The sequence below is a fragment of the Trifolium pratense genome, linkage group LG2, assembly GCF_020283565.1.
Source record: "Trifolium pratense cultivar HEN17-A07 linkage group LG2, ARS_RC_1.1, whole genome shotgun sequence".
Taxonomy (NCBI): Eukaryota; Viridiplantae; Streptophyta; class Magnoliopsida; order Fabales; family Fabaceae; genus Trifolium; species Trifolium pratense.
This window is the reverse complement of record NC_060060.1, coordinates 64325326-64338425: the sequence shown is the minus strand read 5'-3', so window position 1 is coordinate 64338425 and position 13100 is coordinate 64325326. Positions and strand designations below refer to the sequence as shown.

Sequence of the window (13100 nt, the reverse complement as noted above, 5' to 3'; positions counted from 1 at the left end):
AAAAAGCTCAAGGATCTTGAGGAATATTAATCAGAACATTAATATCTGAACAAACTTAAATAACTTTAAGCCTCTAAATTTTTTGAGCCAGCGCTCTTGAAATTGCGTAGACAAATGTGTTTAGAATGACATAGGCATAGTTCGATATCACTATATCTGTATAGCATTTTTTTTCTTATAAAAAGGATCGGAGGGAGTATATAAAATTTTTGTCAAAATTCTGAACCTTAGAGTTAAGCTGCAAGTGCATGGATCTTCCAAGAAAAATGTTTCAATAATACAAAGTTAGGCATTTCCCATTGCAAAATAAACTGGTTCTATGCACCAAAATAAAATAAATTAACTGGTTCAAATATTATATGATGACCCTGGCCCTTGTGGTCCAATCATAGGGAGTAGATGTACACATCATTATTCCAATCTTCTTCTATTCCATAGTTCCAAGTGGAAGGGAAAAAAAACTAATTAATTGGTTACTAGCTAATTAAGTAAATAGACTTCAAGCTTGTGCTATAAATATGACATTGTATCTTAATGTGCTTTCTATCTCATAAGCCTTCTCTTATTCATAGTATTTCACACACATGCTTCACATTTAGAATCCTAAATATTTTTGTTGCTATCTCCTTGACAATTTTTCACTAATTAACATAATGGAACTTCATTTTAAGCACCAAATTGGTTTAGTTTGTGTCATATTGCTCTTACCTATAATGTGTAACTCTCAAGACTCTTTTATTTGCTCTAGAGCAACCTATTATGGTAGCCCAGATTGTTATGGAAATCCAAGTATGTGACCCTCCTCTTCTACCAATATATACTCTTTTACTTATATCTATATAGTATAGTGTATGTGACATAGCACATTTTTATAATTGATTATGCATATAGATGTATTGTGCATAGATCTCGTGAACATAACTTAGTTAGTAGGAACATTGCATATAATGTAGGAATCAAAGTTCAAATCCTAATACCACCCACTTATTCATCTTAAAATGTGATATTCTGACCACTGAACTACTTACAAAAAAATTGTATGTTGTGCAGATTTTTTATTTTTGACACAAGTTCTTGATATTTTGGAACTGCAATTAGTTTTTTAATTAAGGGAATTGTGTTCGTAGAATTTAGTTTGGCAATGCAACTAATTATGTACTACAAAATTCTAACTAATTTTTACATTTTTAATAATGCTTTAGAGGGAGCTTGTGGCTATGGCGATTACGGACAGACAGTAAACGATGGTAATGTCGCCGGCGTGTCCTGGCTGTGGAAGAATGGATCTGGTTGTGGTGCATGCTATCAAGTAATAACTCTACTTGTTCGCTACTTAATTTCTTGAACAATTAACAAATTTATATCATACTAGTAACTTTCTTCAAAGAAATTATTAGTACCTCAAAACATGTCTTCTTCATCTATGAAGTACCGACAATTGGACAACAAATAATACACTGATATTGACATATTGATAACGACAATAATTTGAAAAATGAATTAATTATATGTAATCACATATGTCGATATCGAACATAAAACATGTCTTGAATCATAAGCGCTGGTGCTCTCGAGGTAAAATTGAAACAAAGATATAAATAACTATAAAGGAAATTAAGGCTTTATCATTTATCAACATCACTAACAATTGTTTTTTATTTATTAAATATAAAAAATGATGGTAAATTAGGTGAGGTGCAAAATACCACAATTGTGTGATGAGAATGGAGCATATGTGGTGGTGACCGATCATGGTGCGGGAGATAGGACAGATTTCATAATGAGTCCACGTGGCTATTCAAGATTGGGTATAAATGCTGATGCATCTGCAGAACTTTTCAAATATGGTGTGGTTGATATAGAATATAGAAGAGTCCCTTGCAAATACAATGGTTATAACATCTTGCTTAAGGTCCATGAACGCAGCAAAAACCCTCACTACTTGGCTATTATCATTCTCTATGTTGGTGGAACAAATGATATAACTGATGTTCAATTGTGGCAGGTATACATATTTTCATTTTTTGTTTAAGATATAAAATTAATATAATAAAATGAGTCTTTTCAGCCGAGGTTGATTCGGTTTGTTTAGATCATGCTGACAATTTTGAAACCTGTCCTAAAGAGTTCACCACACTCCAGCTCATTTTGAACTAAATGACAAATAAATAAATGAAAACATATTGAATCAACCACGGTTCAACCAGAAAGCAGCATAACCAAGATCAAATCAAATATTAAAGTGTTAAGGCTCATGATTCAACCAGTTGAACGACTGATTTTGTCCATTTTTTAAAACATTGATTTTTTGAAGTAAAATTATATTTAAGCCAATTTTATTATTTTTGCATGTAGATATTTTTGTTTTGATTATTTATACATTTCGTTACATTACTTGAAATTGAATTGGGTATCTTGAAATGGTAATGAAACAGGAAGATTGCCAAGAGTGGAGACCAATGCGTAGGGTGTTTGGGGTAGTGTTTGATGCAGAGAACCCTCCAAGAGGTCCTATAAAGTTGAGGTTACAAGTGAGTGGTAGTGGTGGCCTTTATTGGGTGGAATCCAAGAATGTTATCTCCAGTGACTGGGAAGCTGGGGCTGTTTATGACTCACAAATTCAGTTTGATTAAAAACAAATGCACTTATATAGATATAGATTGGAACTAGATTACTAGTATTTTATTGTTTCTTGTTTGTGTCATTCTAAAAGTTAATGTTCCTGTGTACTACTAGTGGGTGGGTGGAGTGCACTTTGTACTTGTACTAAAACTGTGGGGGATTTATGTACTAAATAAATTGTCATTTCTCCTTTGCTTGTGTTTGGCTTCTGATGTCATAAGAAATCCAATGAATATGCTAATATTCTTGTGATAGTTTGGTTAAATAATTCTACAGATTCAGAATCAAACTATAACTTATTATACTAACATTAATACCTGTCAATGCCTTTGAAATATTTTACGCCTCAATTTACTACAATAACTGTTAATTCTATCATCTTCTTAACTAAAGTTTAAACTTCAACTGGAAGATGTGTCCACATGAAGTGTCCGACAGTTCCTCAAATACGATTACCTACGGAGGAGGAAACCTATGGGCAACAATAACAAAAAGTCAAATTAATTTACTTTTAGATTTTTTTAGTTCCTTCAAGGCTGGTTGACCTGGGATTCTTCGCAAGCGAAACTTATAAACCAGCTTCCCATGTGACCCCATTTCCTGCCAACATGACTCAACTATATAAAGTCCATCATAAACATATATCTTGCTTTTCCCATCCATTGATTCCGAACCCCGTATCACCCTAACAGGATTCTTTTCCTCGCTGCTGTTCTTCAGAGCAAGGTTGCCCCTTTCAAGCTTCTGATCTTCTGGGTCTTTATCACTGCACATCACATTTCCACCCTGCCCTGTATATATCAAAACATCTGTATTATCTAATTCATCAGAATAGCCCCCTGACGCAACAATACTAGTTGCAAGGACTTTATTTTTCTGCTTCACATAATCTATACCACCCTGAATCTGGCGATGAAGGCCAATTACATTAAGCTCTATTCTATATTGAAATTCATCACCGACTTCAACCCCAGGGACAGATCCCAAGATCTTATCCCCTTCGTTAACATAGTACCCTTTCTCCTTAAGTATTTTCGCAGCTTGTAAATCAAACCTCCTTCTTTCTTTCTCGTTTGACTTTGCTTTTGCTTCCGCTTCCTGCAAAAGCTTTCTAGAAACAACTTGGAACAGGCGCAATGCATTCTTCACTTTATTTCGGGCCATTGAGTCATTCTGATGACCACTGAAATTACTACGACCAAGAGGAGGAACATTAACACCATATGATTTTGGGACGCGTTTAAAGTTTTTATGTTTAGGGTCTAGAGAATTATTCTCCCGTCTTACTAATTCACCCATGCAATCAGAAGTAGCATTTCCATTATTCTTTTTCAACTGCACGTGCCCAGAATGATTAGGTACATGTTTTGTCTTGACAGCAGTTTTAGACCTGTCTAGTTGGGCATAATAATCAACTTTCTTTCCCTTCCTTTCATCTGGGCCACCTATTAATGCTGGTTTAAATTTGGGGGGACTGAGATCAGATCTCCAAGGACATTCTGATTTAGAAATAAAACCTAGCACTATTTTTCTGCCTGATGTTCCCTCAAGCTGTACAGTGTTTGTGTTTTCCTCTTTAACCACTACCTTTGGATTTATGTTAACCTGATGGTGATTATATTTTTCAGAAAGTTGAGTGTTCTTTTCTCTTGTGTTATCCAGTGCCAATCTCATCTCAGAAGATGGTTCAACTACATCCATCTTCTTAACTCTTTGTGTAGCATTCCCTTCAGAGTCAGCTTGAACGATGTTAGCAAGCTTTCTCTCGTTATTATCCACTTCTTTTACGTCAGTTTGACCCATTCTCTTTTTATTCAAAGAAGAGAGCTCCCTTAAACACTCGTCCGTAGTAAGAAGGGGAGCATTGGGTCCACATAAATGTGGAAAATCTCTGATCGCAGAAGAGGGCTCCCTTAAACACTCGTCCGTAGTAAGAAGGGGAGCATTGCGTCCAAATATACGTGGAAAATCTCTGATCGCTGCTGCAACTTCTCTACGAGGAGGATACCTTTTAGTTACAGCCTCTTCCATACGAACACCAGAACCACCTATATCGATATTGGATGACAAGGACGTTGAGTCATCATCATGCATAGCTACCTCACCAAATGCAAACGTTGAGACCAAAACAACATGAACAAGAAGACATTTCTATTTTAAGTAACCTAAGTTGGTAACTGACATAATCAAGAAGACCATTACAAATGAAGTATCCTTAACATATTGTATCCTAAATTTTCAAGGAATGACCACATATCGGATACAATAAGCATCTGATACTTGTATATTGTTTGTGTTCCATTGAGAAAATGGCAGAAAATTCATAAATATAATTCCCATGAAACTATATTCAATTATTTTATAGTACTTTTATTATTACACATGAATACCTAATTGGAATAATCAAAACATATACCTAATTAGCAATTTATGATGAAAAAATTGGGAATAATAAATAAAAAAATTCAACAGTAACGAGTGAGAAGTGAACCTGAAAGTGATTTTGAACTTTAATTGAAGAATTTGAGGAGAATCTGAAGCTTCCCTTGAAGAAACGGGCTTGAATCTGAAACTTAGGGTGAAGACGAAGAATGAATAGCTTAGAGAAGTTGTGGGGAATTAACAAAGTAATTATGTATGTAGTACAAACTCTAACTAATTTTTACATTTTTAATAATGCTTTTAGAGGGAGCTTGTGGAAGAATGGATCTGGGTTGTGTTTGTGGTGCATGCTATGCTACCACCAAGTAATAACTCTACTTGTTCACTACTACTTAATTTCATCAACAATTAAGAAATTTATATCCTACTCTCTTGGTCCCGAATTATATCAAAAAATACAAATCACATATATCAAATGATTTTTAATATCATATCGTAATTTTTAATTTTTCTAAATTTTTTTATGAATTATTTATATGATGTTCCCTTCAGTCATAAATATAAGAGAAAGTTTACTTTTTACATTGATTGAGAATCTAATATATCTAGACAATATTATGAATCAGATACATTAAATTCTCAATGAATTAAAAAATAAACTTCCTCTTATTTTTAGGATCGGAGGGAGTATAAACTTTTAAATAGTAAATTTTATAAAATTCATATTCATTAAATCATTTGTTACGGTGGTCCACGTGGCTATTTAAGATTGGGCATAAATGCTGATGCATCTGCAGAACTTTTCAAATATGGTGTGGTTGATATAGAATATAAAAGAGTCCCTTGCAAATACAATGGTTATAACATCTTGCTTAAGGTCATGAACGCAGCAAAAACCCTCACTACTTGGCGATTATCATTTTCTATGTTGGTGGAACAAATGATATAACTGAGTATTCAATTGTGACAGGTATACATATTTTCATTTGTTGTTTTAAGATATGAAATTAATATAAAATGAGTCTTTTCCGTCGAGCTTGATTTGGTTTGTAATGAGTAGACAGACTCATATTCCGCAAGGACGTGAGTTTAGCTCATTGTGACAATCTTGAGATATGTTTTGAAGAGCTCACCAGATTCCAACTCATTTTGAACTGAATGACAAATAAATAAATGAAAAAAATAAAAATAGATTTAGTGTATATTTGGTTTCAATTCTAGAGCAACCAAATTAATTCTGGACATGTAGAATGGATTCTTACTTGTTCGGTTTCTCAAAAGTAAAATTGATTCTGCATCCAAAATAGATTCTACTTGAAGCTAGAAATTGTAGCTTCTCATTCTAGAATTAATTTTTACACTCAAATTCTTTGTTCAACTCACTTTTGTATTAATATATCCAAACATAAATCAATTCTATCAAAATCAATTCTGTCAAAATCAATTATGTCCACCGCAGAACCAAACACATACCAAATCAACTGCGGTTCAGCAAGATCAAACAAAACGGTAAATTGTTAAGGTTCTCGAGTCAACTGGTTGAACCAATTGATTTTGTCCCTTTTATAAAACATTGATTTCTAGAAGAAAAATTATATATCTAAGCCAATTTAATTTAATAGCTTAACTATATTCCCATACATTTATTTTATATTTTAATTTGGTCTCTTACGTTTAAAAGGTATCAATTTGGTCCCTTACATTTCTATTAAGTTTTAATTTAATCATTTCCGTTAGTTTTGTCACTAATACAGTTTGAACTATACGCATGTCAGTGTGTCAAAGTGTCCACGTGTCTGTCCACATATGCGAACTGACTGCCACATATGACAAAACTGACGGAAATGACTAAATTGAAACCTAATGGAAATGTAAGGGACCAAATTGATACTTTTTAAACGTAAATGACCAAATTAAAACCTAAAATAAAAGTAAGGGACCAAATGTATATTTAAGCCTAATTTAATTTTTTTTGCATGTAGATATTTTTGTTTTGAGAGTATTTATACATTTTGTTACATTACTTGAAATTGAATTGGGTATCTTGAAATGGTAATGGAACAGGAAGATTGCCAAGAGTGGAGACCAATGCGTAGGGTGTTTGGGGTAGTTTTTTATGCAGAGAACCCTCCAAGAGGTCCTATAAAGTTGAGGTTACAAGTGAGTGGTAGTGGTGGCCTTTATTGGGTGGAATCCAAGAATGTTATCTCTAGTGATTGGGAAGCTGGGGCTGTTTATGACTCGCAAATTCAGTTTGATTAAAAACAAATGCACTTATAGAACTAGATTATTGGTATTTTATTGTTTCTTGTTGTGTCATTCTAAAAACTAATGTTCAACTACTACTAGTGGGTGGGTGAAGTGCAATTTGTTTGTACTTGTACTAAAACTGTGAGGATTTATGTACTAAATAAATTGTCTTTTCACCTTTGGTTGTGTGTTTGGCTTCTGATGTCATAAGAAATCCAATGAGTATGCTAATATTCTTGTGAAAGTTTGGTTAGATAATGCTACAGCTTCAGAATCAAACTATAACTTATTATACTAACATTAATACCTGTCAATGCCTTTGAAATATTTTACGCCTCAATTTACTACAATAACTGTCAATTCTTTACATCTCGTAGTATACAAACTTTGTTTAAGGTCTTACTTTTGGTTAGGTCGACCCTAACCAGATGTAAAGAAAAGAGATTAAAAGCCACAGGATTTCTTAAAGTGCCAGCATCTTCCAACCCCATACCCCGTTGTACTATCTCCTATGTTTAATACAAATGCATAGATAAATTAAATGGGAAGCTTAATAGTGGTCCTGAAGATGTAATTGTAATTTTTTATAGTATATTTTTACATTCGTATAGAGTTGCTTAACATAATAAAGTCAAAAAAATTTATAGTATATTTTTACATTCATATAGAGTTGCTTAACATAAAGTCAAAAATTTTTATAGTATTTTTTACATTCATATAGAGTTGCTTAACATAAAGTCAAAAACAACCAACATGAATGGGTCTCAAGAAAGGAGCTAGACAGACTTCCACAACTAAAGTTTGAACCCCAACTGGAAGATGTGTCCACATGAAGTGTCCGACAGTTCCTCAAATATGATTACCTCCGGAGGAGGAAACCTATGGGAAACAATAACAAAATGTCAAATAAATTTAATTTGTTTCATTAGATTCACAGTGAAAATCAACTTCACAACACTCCCAATAATATTCAATTACTAACAAAGATACAGGAAGTGAAGCAAACAAATAACACTTCATTGCAGAAGCAGCAAAAGGAGCAAAGGACCAAATTGACACACAGGGGTTTGACCTTGGTGGTGAGAAAACAATTGAAATTTTAAAAAATTGTAAAACTTCACCATAAATTTCCATGGCTCAAACAACATAGCATTGCTGGCCAACTCAGAATAATCATCAAGCAAACATGGCTAAAAATTAAGTTCAATGTTTTGGGATTTTAGTTTGAATTTGAAAAACTAAAAAAACTACGTTCCAACAATTAACATGGCAGACCTTAATACAACCTACCAGTACACTCCACAGAACCACAATAGCAGTACTTCTTTTTGATATTGCCATCAGAATCACGGACTTGATCTATCATATAATTGTAATCGTAACTCAGCTCTTGCAAGGGAGGAATGTTCTCAGCAGCAAATAACATGACGTGAGGAATCCTGATGTCATGATGATCATAAAGGACATTCTGAGCATAGAGATTGGGGGAGCAACTGTGGTTGATGAATCTCCCCACATTACCAAACTGAGCGGCATCGATAGTGAAGCCAACATCATTCACTACTTCACATGAACTTGAGTGTGAATCTGGTATAAGTGTCGAAAGTCCATCCCAAAGAGTATTGTTGGTTTTGTTATTTCCAATATCAAAAAGATACTCATCATTACCAGTTCTTTGTTCAGCTTCCTTGTCTTCAAGAACCTCTCCTATATATTCACAGATAAAACTTCCTGAAGGAATGGAATTTAGGGATCTTACACCCCACCCCATTGAATTGGTTTTAAAAATTTCAAGTTGAATATTTATGCCAAGTTGGCTCACCCTGTTATGGCAGGTTGGAGGGCACTTGCATTTAGGCCCACACTCATAGACTACAGACTTTGCTTCTACAATAGCCCCATTATGATTATAAGGAATTTCCCCCCCATTTTTTAGTACACAGGAACATTTTGCATGGTCAGAGCATCCATTAGTACAACCACAGCCTTCTGGAGGGACAAGATTGCAACGATCAGGATATATCATCTTAGTTATGTATTTAAATGGAGGGGGCTTCTCGTCGTCTATGGTGTTCACAGCACATACGGGAATTCTCTCTTTACCGTAGGAAATATCTTTGACGCATTGACCTTCTCTTATTTTGAACTTTTTAGATTTCTTCAGTTCCTTCAAGGCAAGCTCGGTTTGACCTGGGATTCTTCGCAAGCGAAACTTATAAACCAGCTTCCCATGTGACCCCATTTCCTGCCAACATGACTCAACTAGATAAAGTCCATCATAAACATATATCTTGCTTTTTCCATCCATTGATTCCGAACCCCGTATCACCCTAACAGGATTCTTTTCCTCACTGCTGGTCTTCAGAGCAAGGTTGCCCCTTTCAAGCTTCTGATCTTCTGGGTCTTTATCACTGCTCATCACATTTCCACCCTGCCCTGTATATATCAAAACATCTGTATTATCTAAGTCATCAGAATAGCCCCCTGACGCAACAATACTAGTGGCAAGGACTTTATTTTTCTGCCTCACAAAATCTATACCACCCTGAATCTGGCGATGAAGGCCAATTATATTAAGCTCGATTCTATATTGAAATTCATCACCAACTTCAACCCCGGGGACAGATCCCAAGATCTTATCCCCTTCATTAACATAGCTCCCTTTCTCCTTAAGTATTTTCGCAGCTTGTAAATCAAACCTCCTTCTTTCTTTATCGTTTGACTTTGCTTTTGCTTCCGCTTCCTGCAAAAGCTTTCTATAAACAGCTTGGAACAGGCGCAATGCTTTCCTCACATTATTTCGGGCCATTGAGTCATTCTCATGACCACTGAAATTACTACGACCAAGAGGAGGAACATTTACACCATGTGATTTTGGGACAATTTTAAAGTTTTTATGTTTAGGGTCTAGAGAATTATTCTCCCGTCTTACTAATTCACCCATGTCATCAGAAGCAGCATTTCCATTTTTCTTTTTCAACTGCACGTGCCCAGAATGATTCGGTAAATGTTTTGTCTTGACAGCAGTTTTAGACCTGTCTAGCTGGGCATAATAATCAACTTTCTTTCCCTTCCTTTCATCAGTGCCACCTATTGATGCTGGTTTAAATTTGGGGGAACTGATATCAGATCTCCAAGGACATTCTGATTTAGCCATCAAACCTTGCACTGTTTTCCTGCCTGATGTTCCTTCGACCTGTACAGTGTTTGTGTTTTCCTCTTTAACCAGTGCCAATCTCATCTCAGAAGATGAATCAACTACATCCATCTTCTTAACTCTCTGTGTAGCATTCCCTTCAGAGTCAGCTTGAATGATGTTAGCAAGCTTTCTCTTGTTATTATCTACTTCTTTTATGTCAGTTTGACCCACTCTCTTTTTATTCAAAGAAGATAGCTCCCTTAAACGCTCGTCCGTAGTAAGAAGGGGAGCATTGCGTCCACATAAATGTGGAAAATCTCTGATCGCTGCTGCAACTTTTCTACGAGGAGGATACCTTTTAGTTACAGCCTCCTCCATACAAGCATCATCCATAACTACCTCACCAATTGGAGACATTATATTAGAGAAATCTTGTTTTATGAGGTCTTCTGTTGCAAATTCAGTATCCAAAGTTTCTGTGCCTACCAATGCCTGTTTTGCAGGTTCGCCATTAGCCAGAGTAGATTCATCCATTGGATTTTCCTTCTTCGGACTACAGCTTTCAGTTGCAAATTCTGCATCCAAAGTTTCCATGTCTGCCAATGCCACATTTGCTTGTTCATCATTATCCAATGTAGGCTGATTGACTTGATGAGATGAGACCTGATCTTCCTTTTTCACTTCAGTTGCAAATTCCATATCTCCAGTTTCCATGTCCACCGATGACACTTTTGCAGGTTCATTATTAGCCAAAGTATCCCCATCCCCTTGATTAGATGAGACCATATGATCTTCCGTTTTCACTTCAGTTGTAAATTCCATATCCGAAGTTTCCATGTCCACCAATGCCACTTTTCCAGGCTCGTCGTTAGCCAAAGTATCCCCATCCACTTGATCAGATAAGACAACAGGATCTTCCTTCTTCAAACTACAGTCACTTGTTTGTTCAAGAGCCTCTGTATCAAACAACTTTTTATCAACCTCAGAATGTTGAGAATCATCTTCAAGGTTGGGACAAACAGCTTCACCGCCTAAACAGTCTTCACTCTTATCTTCAAGAGATGTACCATCAGCAGAACCAAATGGTCCACATTCTTCAGGAAAATCACGAACTGCAGAAACTGCACGGCGCTTAATCTTGGGCCGAGTAAGAATACTAGAGCCTCCATTCTCCATCAACGGAATCCCTAATTCTTGTTCAGAATGTCCATTACACAGTGACATTGATTCTACCGTTCCTCTCGGTGGCTCCGAACTCATCTTCTCATCCCACACTCTTCTTTTTACTGTGCAAAAACAATAAATCATCCAAAGAAACAACAACAAAAAATGAGAAACTAAAAAAATCAAAAAACAAATAACAATCAAAGAACACTAATATAAAGATGAAATTACAAGCAATACAAAACAACAAGAAATTAAAGAGTTAAAATTAGCTAGTTAAATGAAAGGCAAAAGAAACCTTAAGGAAATACAGGGGCGGATCCAGACATAAATTATCAGTGGGGCTAACATTTTTGGTCCAAAAACTTACTAAAAATAGATAGCAACACAGTTCTTATAGTGTTTCTTTTTATCTCTTCCAGTTGTTCATGCCCTATGGGATTGAGAACATATAGTAGATAGCAACACAGTACTTAGATAGTGTAGCAAGGAGGCATCAAGTGTTCATGTAGTGGATACATATATAAACTAGAATGACGGAGTTTCTTCAATCTTATAAACAATTTCTGTCAGGAAAGTAACCTACTGAATCAAGTGTAATATGTGTATATGTAATACATGAACTTTATCCTTTCAAATAGAGGTGCTAAGCCATGACATTTGAATTTTGAGGACTCTCAAGTTATCCACAGTGATACTTTTTTGAAGCAATTACCAGTTTCAATCTTATCTTAGTGATTCACTATTTCAATTTGATGATCAAGATTTCATTACATTACTAAGACAGATTAACATAGTCCAAGGCAAATGCATAAGCTAAAACACTTGGTTGCTTCTTCATTTATATTTCATATTTCCTAATCAATCATTAACACTTGGTTGCTTCTTTCAAAGGTCAAAAACAGAATTCGCATGATCATGGCAGCATGCATAAACAGTTGGAGAAAAAAAATCATACGGATATGAAAGTACAATGTATTACATCTATATTTATTCGATCAATCAATCAGAGAAACAAATCAAAATTTCTCAAATCAATATTTCCAAAAACCTAAAACCTAGAAACATTATAGAAATTTGTCGCAGCAATTCATATCAAGATTCAAGAAAGAAGAATGAGGAGGAGGAAGAGGAAAACCTGAACGAGAATCTCCGGCGAGGAGAGGCGGCGTTTTCCGGCGAGTTGAGTTGAGTGGAAGTAACGGTTCTGACGGAAGAAGAGAAACGATTACGGAAGTGGTGAGATTTTAGGGTTTTGATTAATTATTGAGAAATGAAAATAATGCGTTCATTTTTGTAAATTCCATCTTTCAGTAGTTTTTTTCTGTCTCATATGAGAATCGGGAAATATCACGTCCCCGCCTATTTTGGAGAAACTAAAATATCTCCATTAATATACTCCAGTAACATTTATTACTTTTTTATTTTTATTTTTACTGTCAATTTTTTTTTTTTTTTACTTATTTATTTTGGTATACTTTAAAAAATAAAATTGCCTGAAAAAAAAAAAAGAAGGAAAATTGACTAACTTTAAATTATTATT

The 13100-nt window shown here is 34.9% G+C and overlaps 3 protein-coding genes across 4 annotated transcripts; 1 reads left to right on the top strand and 2 right to left on the bottom strand.

The window, feature by feature from the left end:
* The first annotated feature begins 494 nt into the window (after positions 1 to 494).
* Positions 495 to 2812, top strand: LOC123908196 (expansin-like B1). The gene is made up of 4 exons (XM_045958753.1): positions 495 to 789; positions 1203 to 1309; positions 1691 to 2005; positions 2436 to 2812. Exons 1-4 carry the CDS (start codon positions 654 to 656, stop codon positions 2631 to 2633), a joined length of 756 nt encoding a protein of 251 aa, XP_045814709.1. The 5' UTR covers positions 495 to 653; the 3' UTR covers positions 2634 to 2812.
* Positions 2813 to 2936: 124 nt separating this feature from the next.
* On the bottom strand, positions 2937 to 5443 carry LOC123908193 (histone-lysine N-methyltransferase, H3 lysine-9 specific SUVH6-like). Of its 2 annotated transcripts, none has more exons than XM_045958750.1 (2): positions 5114 to 5443; positions 2937 to 4718 (listed from the first exon to the last, which is right to left on the bottom strand). In XM_045958750.1, the coding sequence occupies exon 2, from the start codon at positions 4714 to 4716 to the stop codon at positions 3118 to 3120; it is 1599 nt and encodes a 532-aa protein (XP_045814706.1). In that variant the 5' UTR covers positions 4717 to 4718; positions 5114 to 5443; the 3' UTR covers positions 2937 to 3117. The 2 variants fall into 2 exon arrangements, with proteins under 2 accessions (XP_045814706.1, XP_045814707.1); XM_045958751.1 differs by having other exon boundaries at positions 2937 to 4670.
* Positions 5444 to 7521: 2078 nt separating this feature from the next.
* On the bottom strand, positions 7522 to 12940 carry LOC123908222 (histone-lysine N-methyltransferase, H3 lysine-9 specific SUVH5-like). Its single transcript, XM_045958790.1, has 3 exons — positions 12696 to 12940; positions 8545 to 11679; positions 7522 to 8133 (listed from the first exon to the last, which is right to left on the bottom strand). Exons 2-3 carry the CDS (start codon positions 11651 to 11653, stop codon positions 8114 to 8116), a joined length of 3129 nt encoding a protein of 1042 aa, XP_045814746.1. The 5' UTR covers positions 11654 to 11679; positions 12696 to 12940; the 3' UTR covers positions 7522 to 8113.
* Between the last annotated feature and the right edge of the window lie 160 nt (positions 12941 to 13100).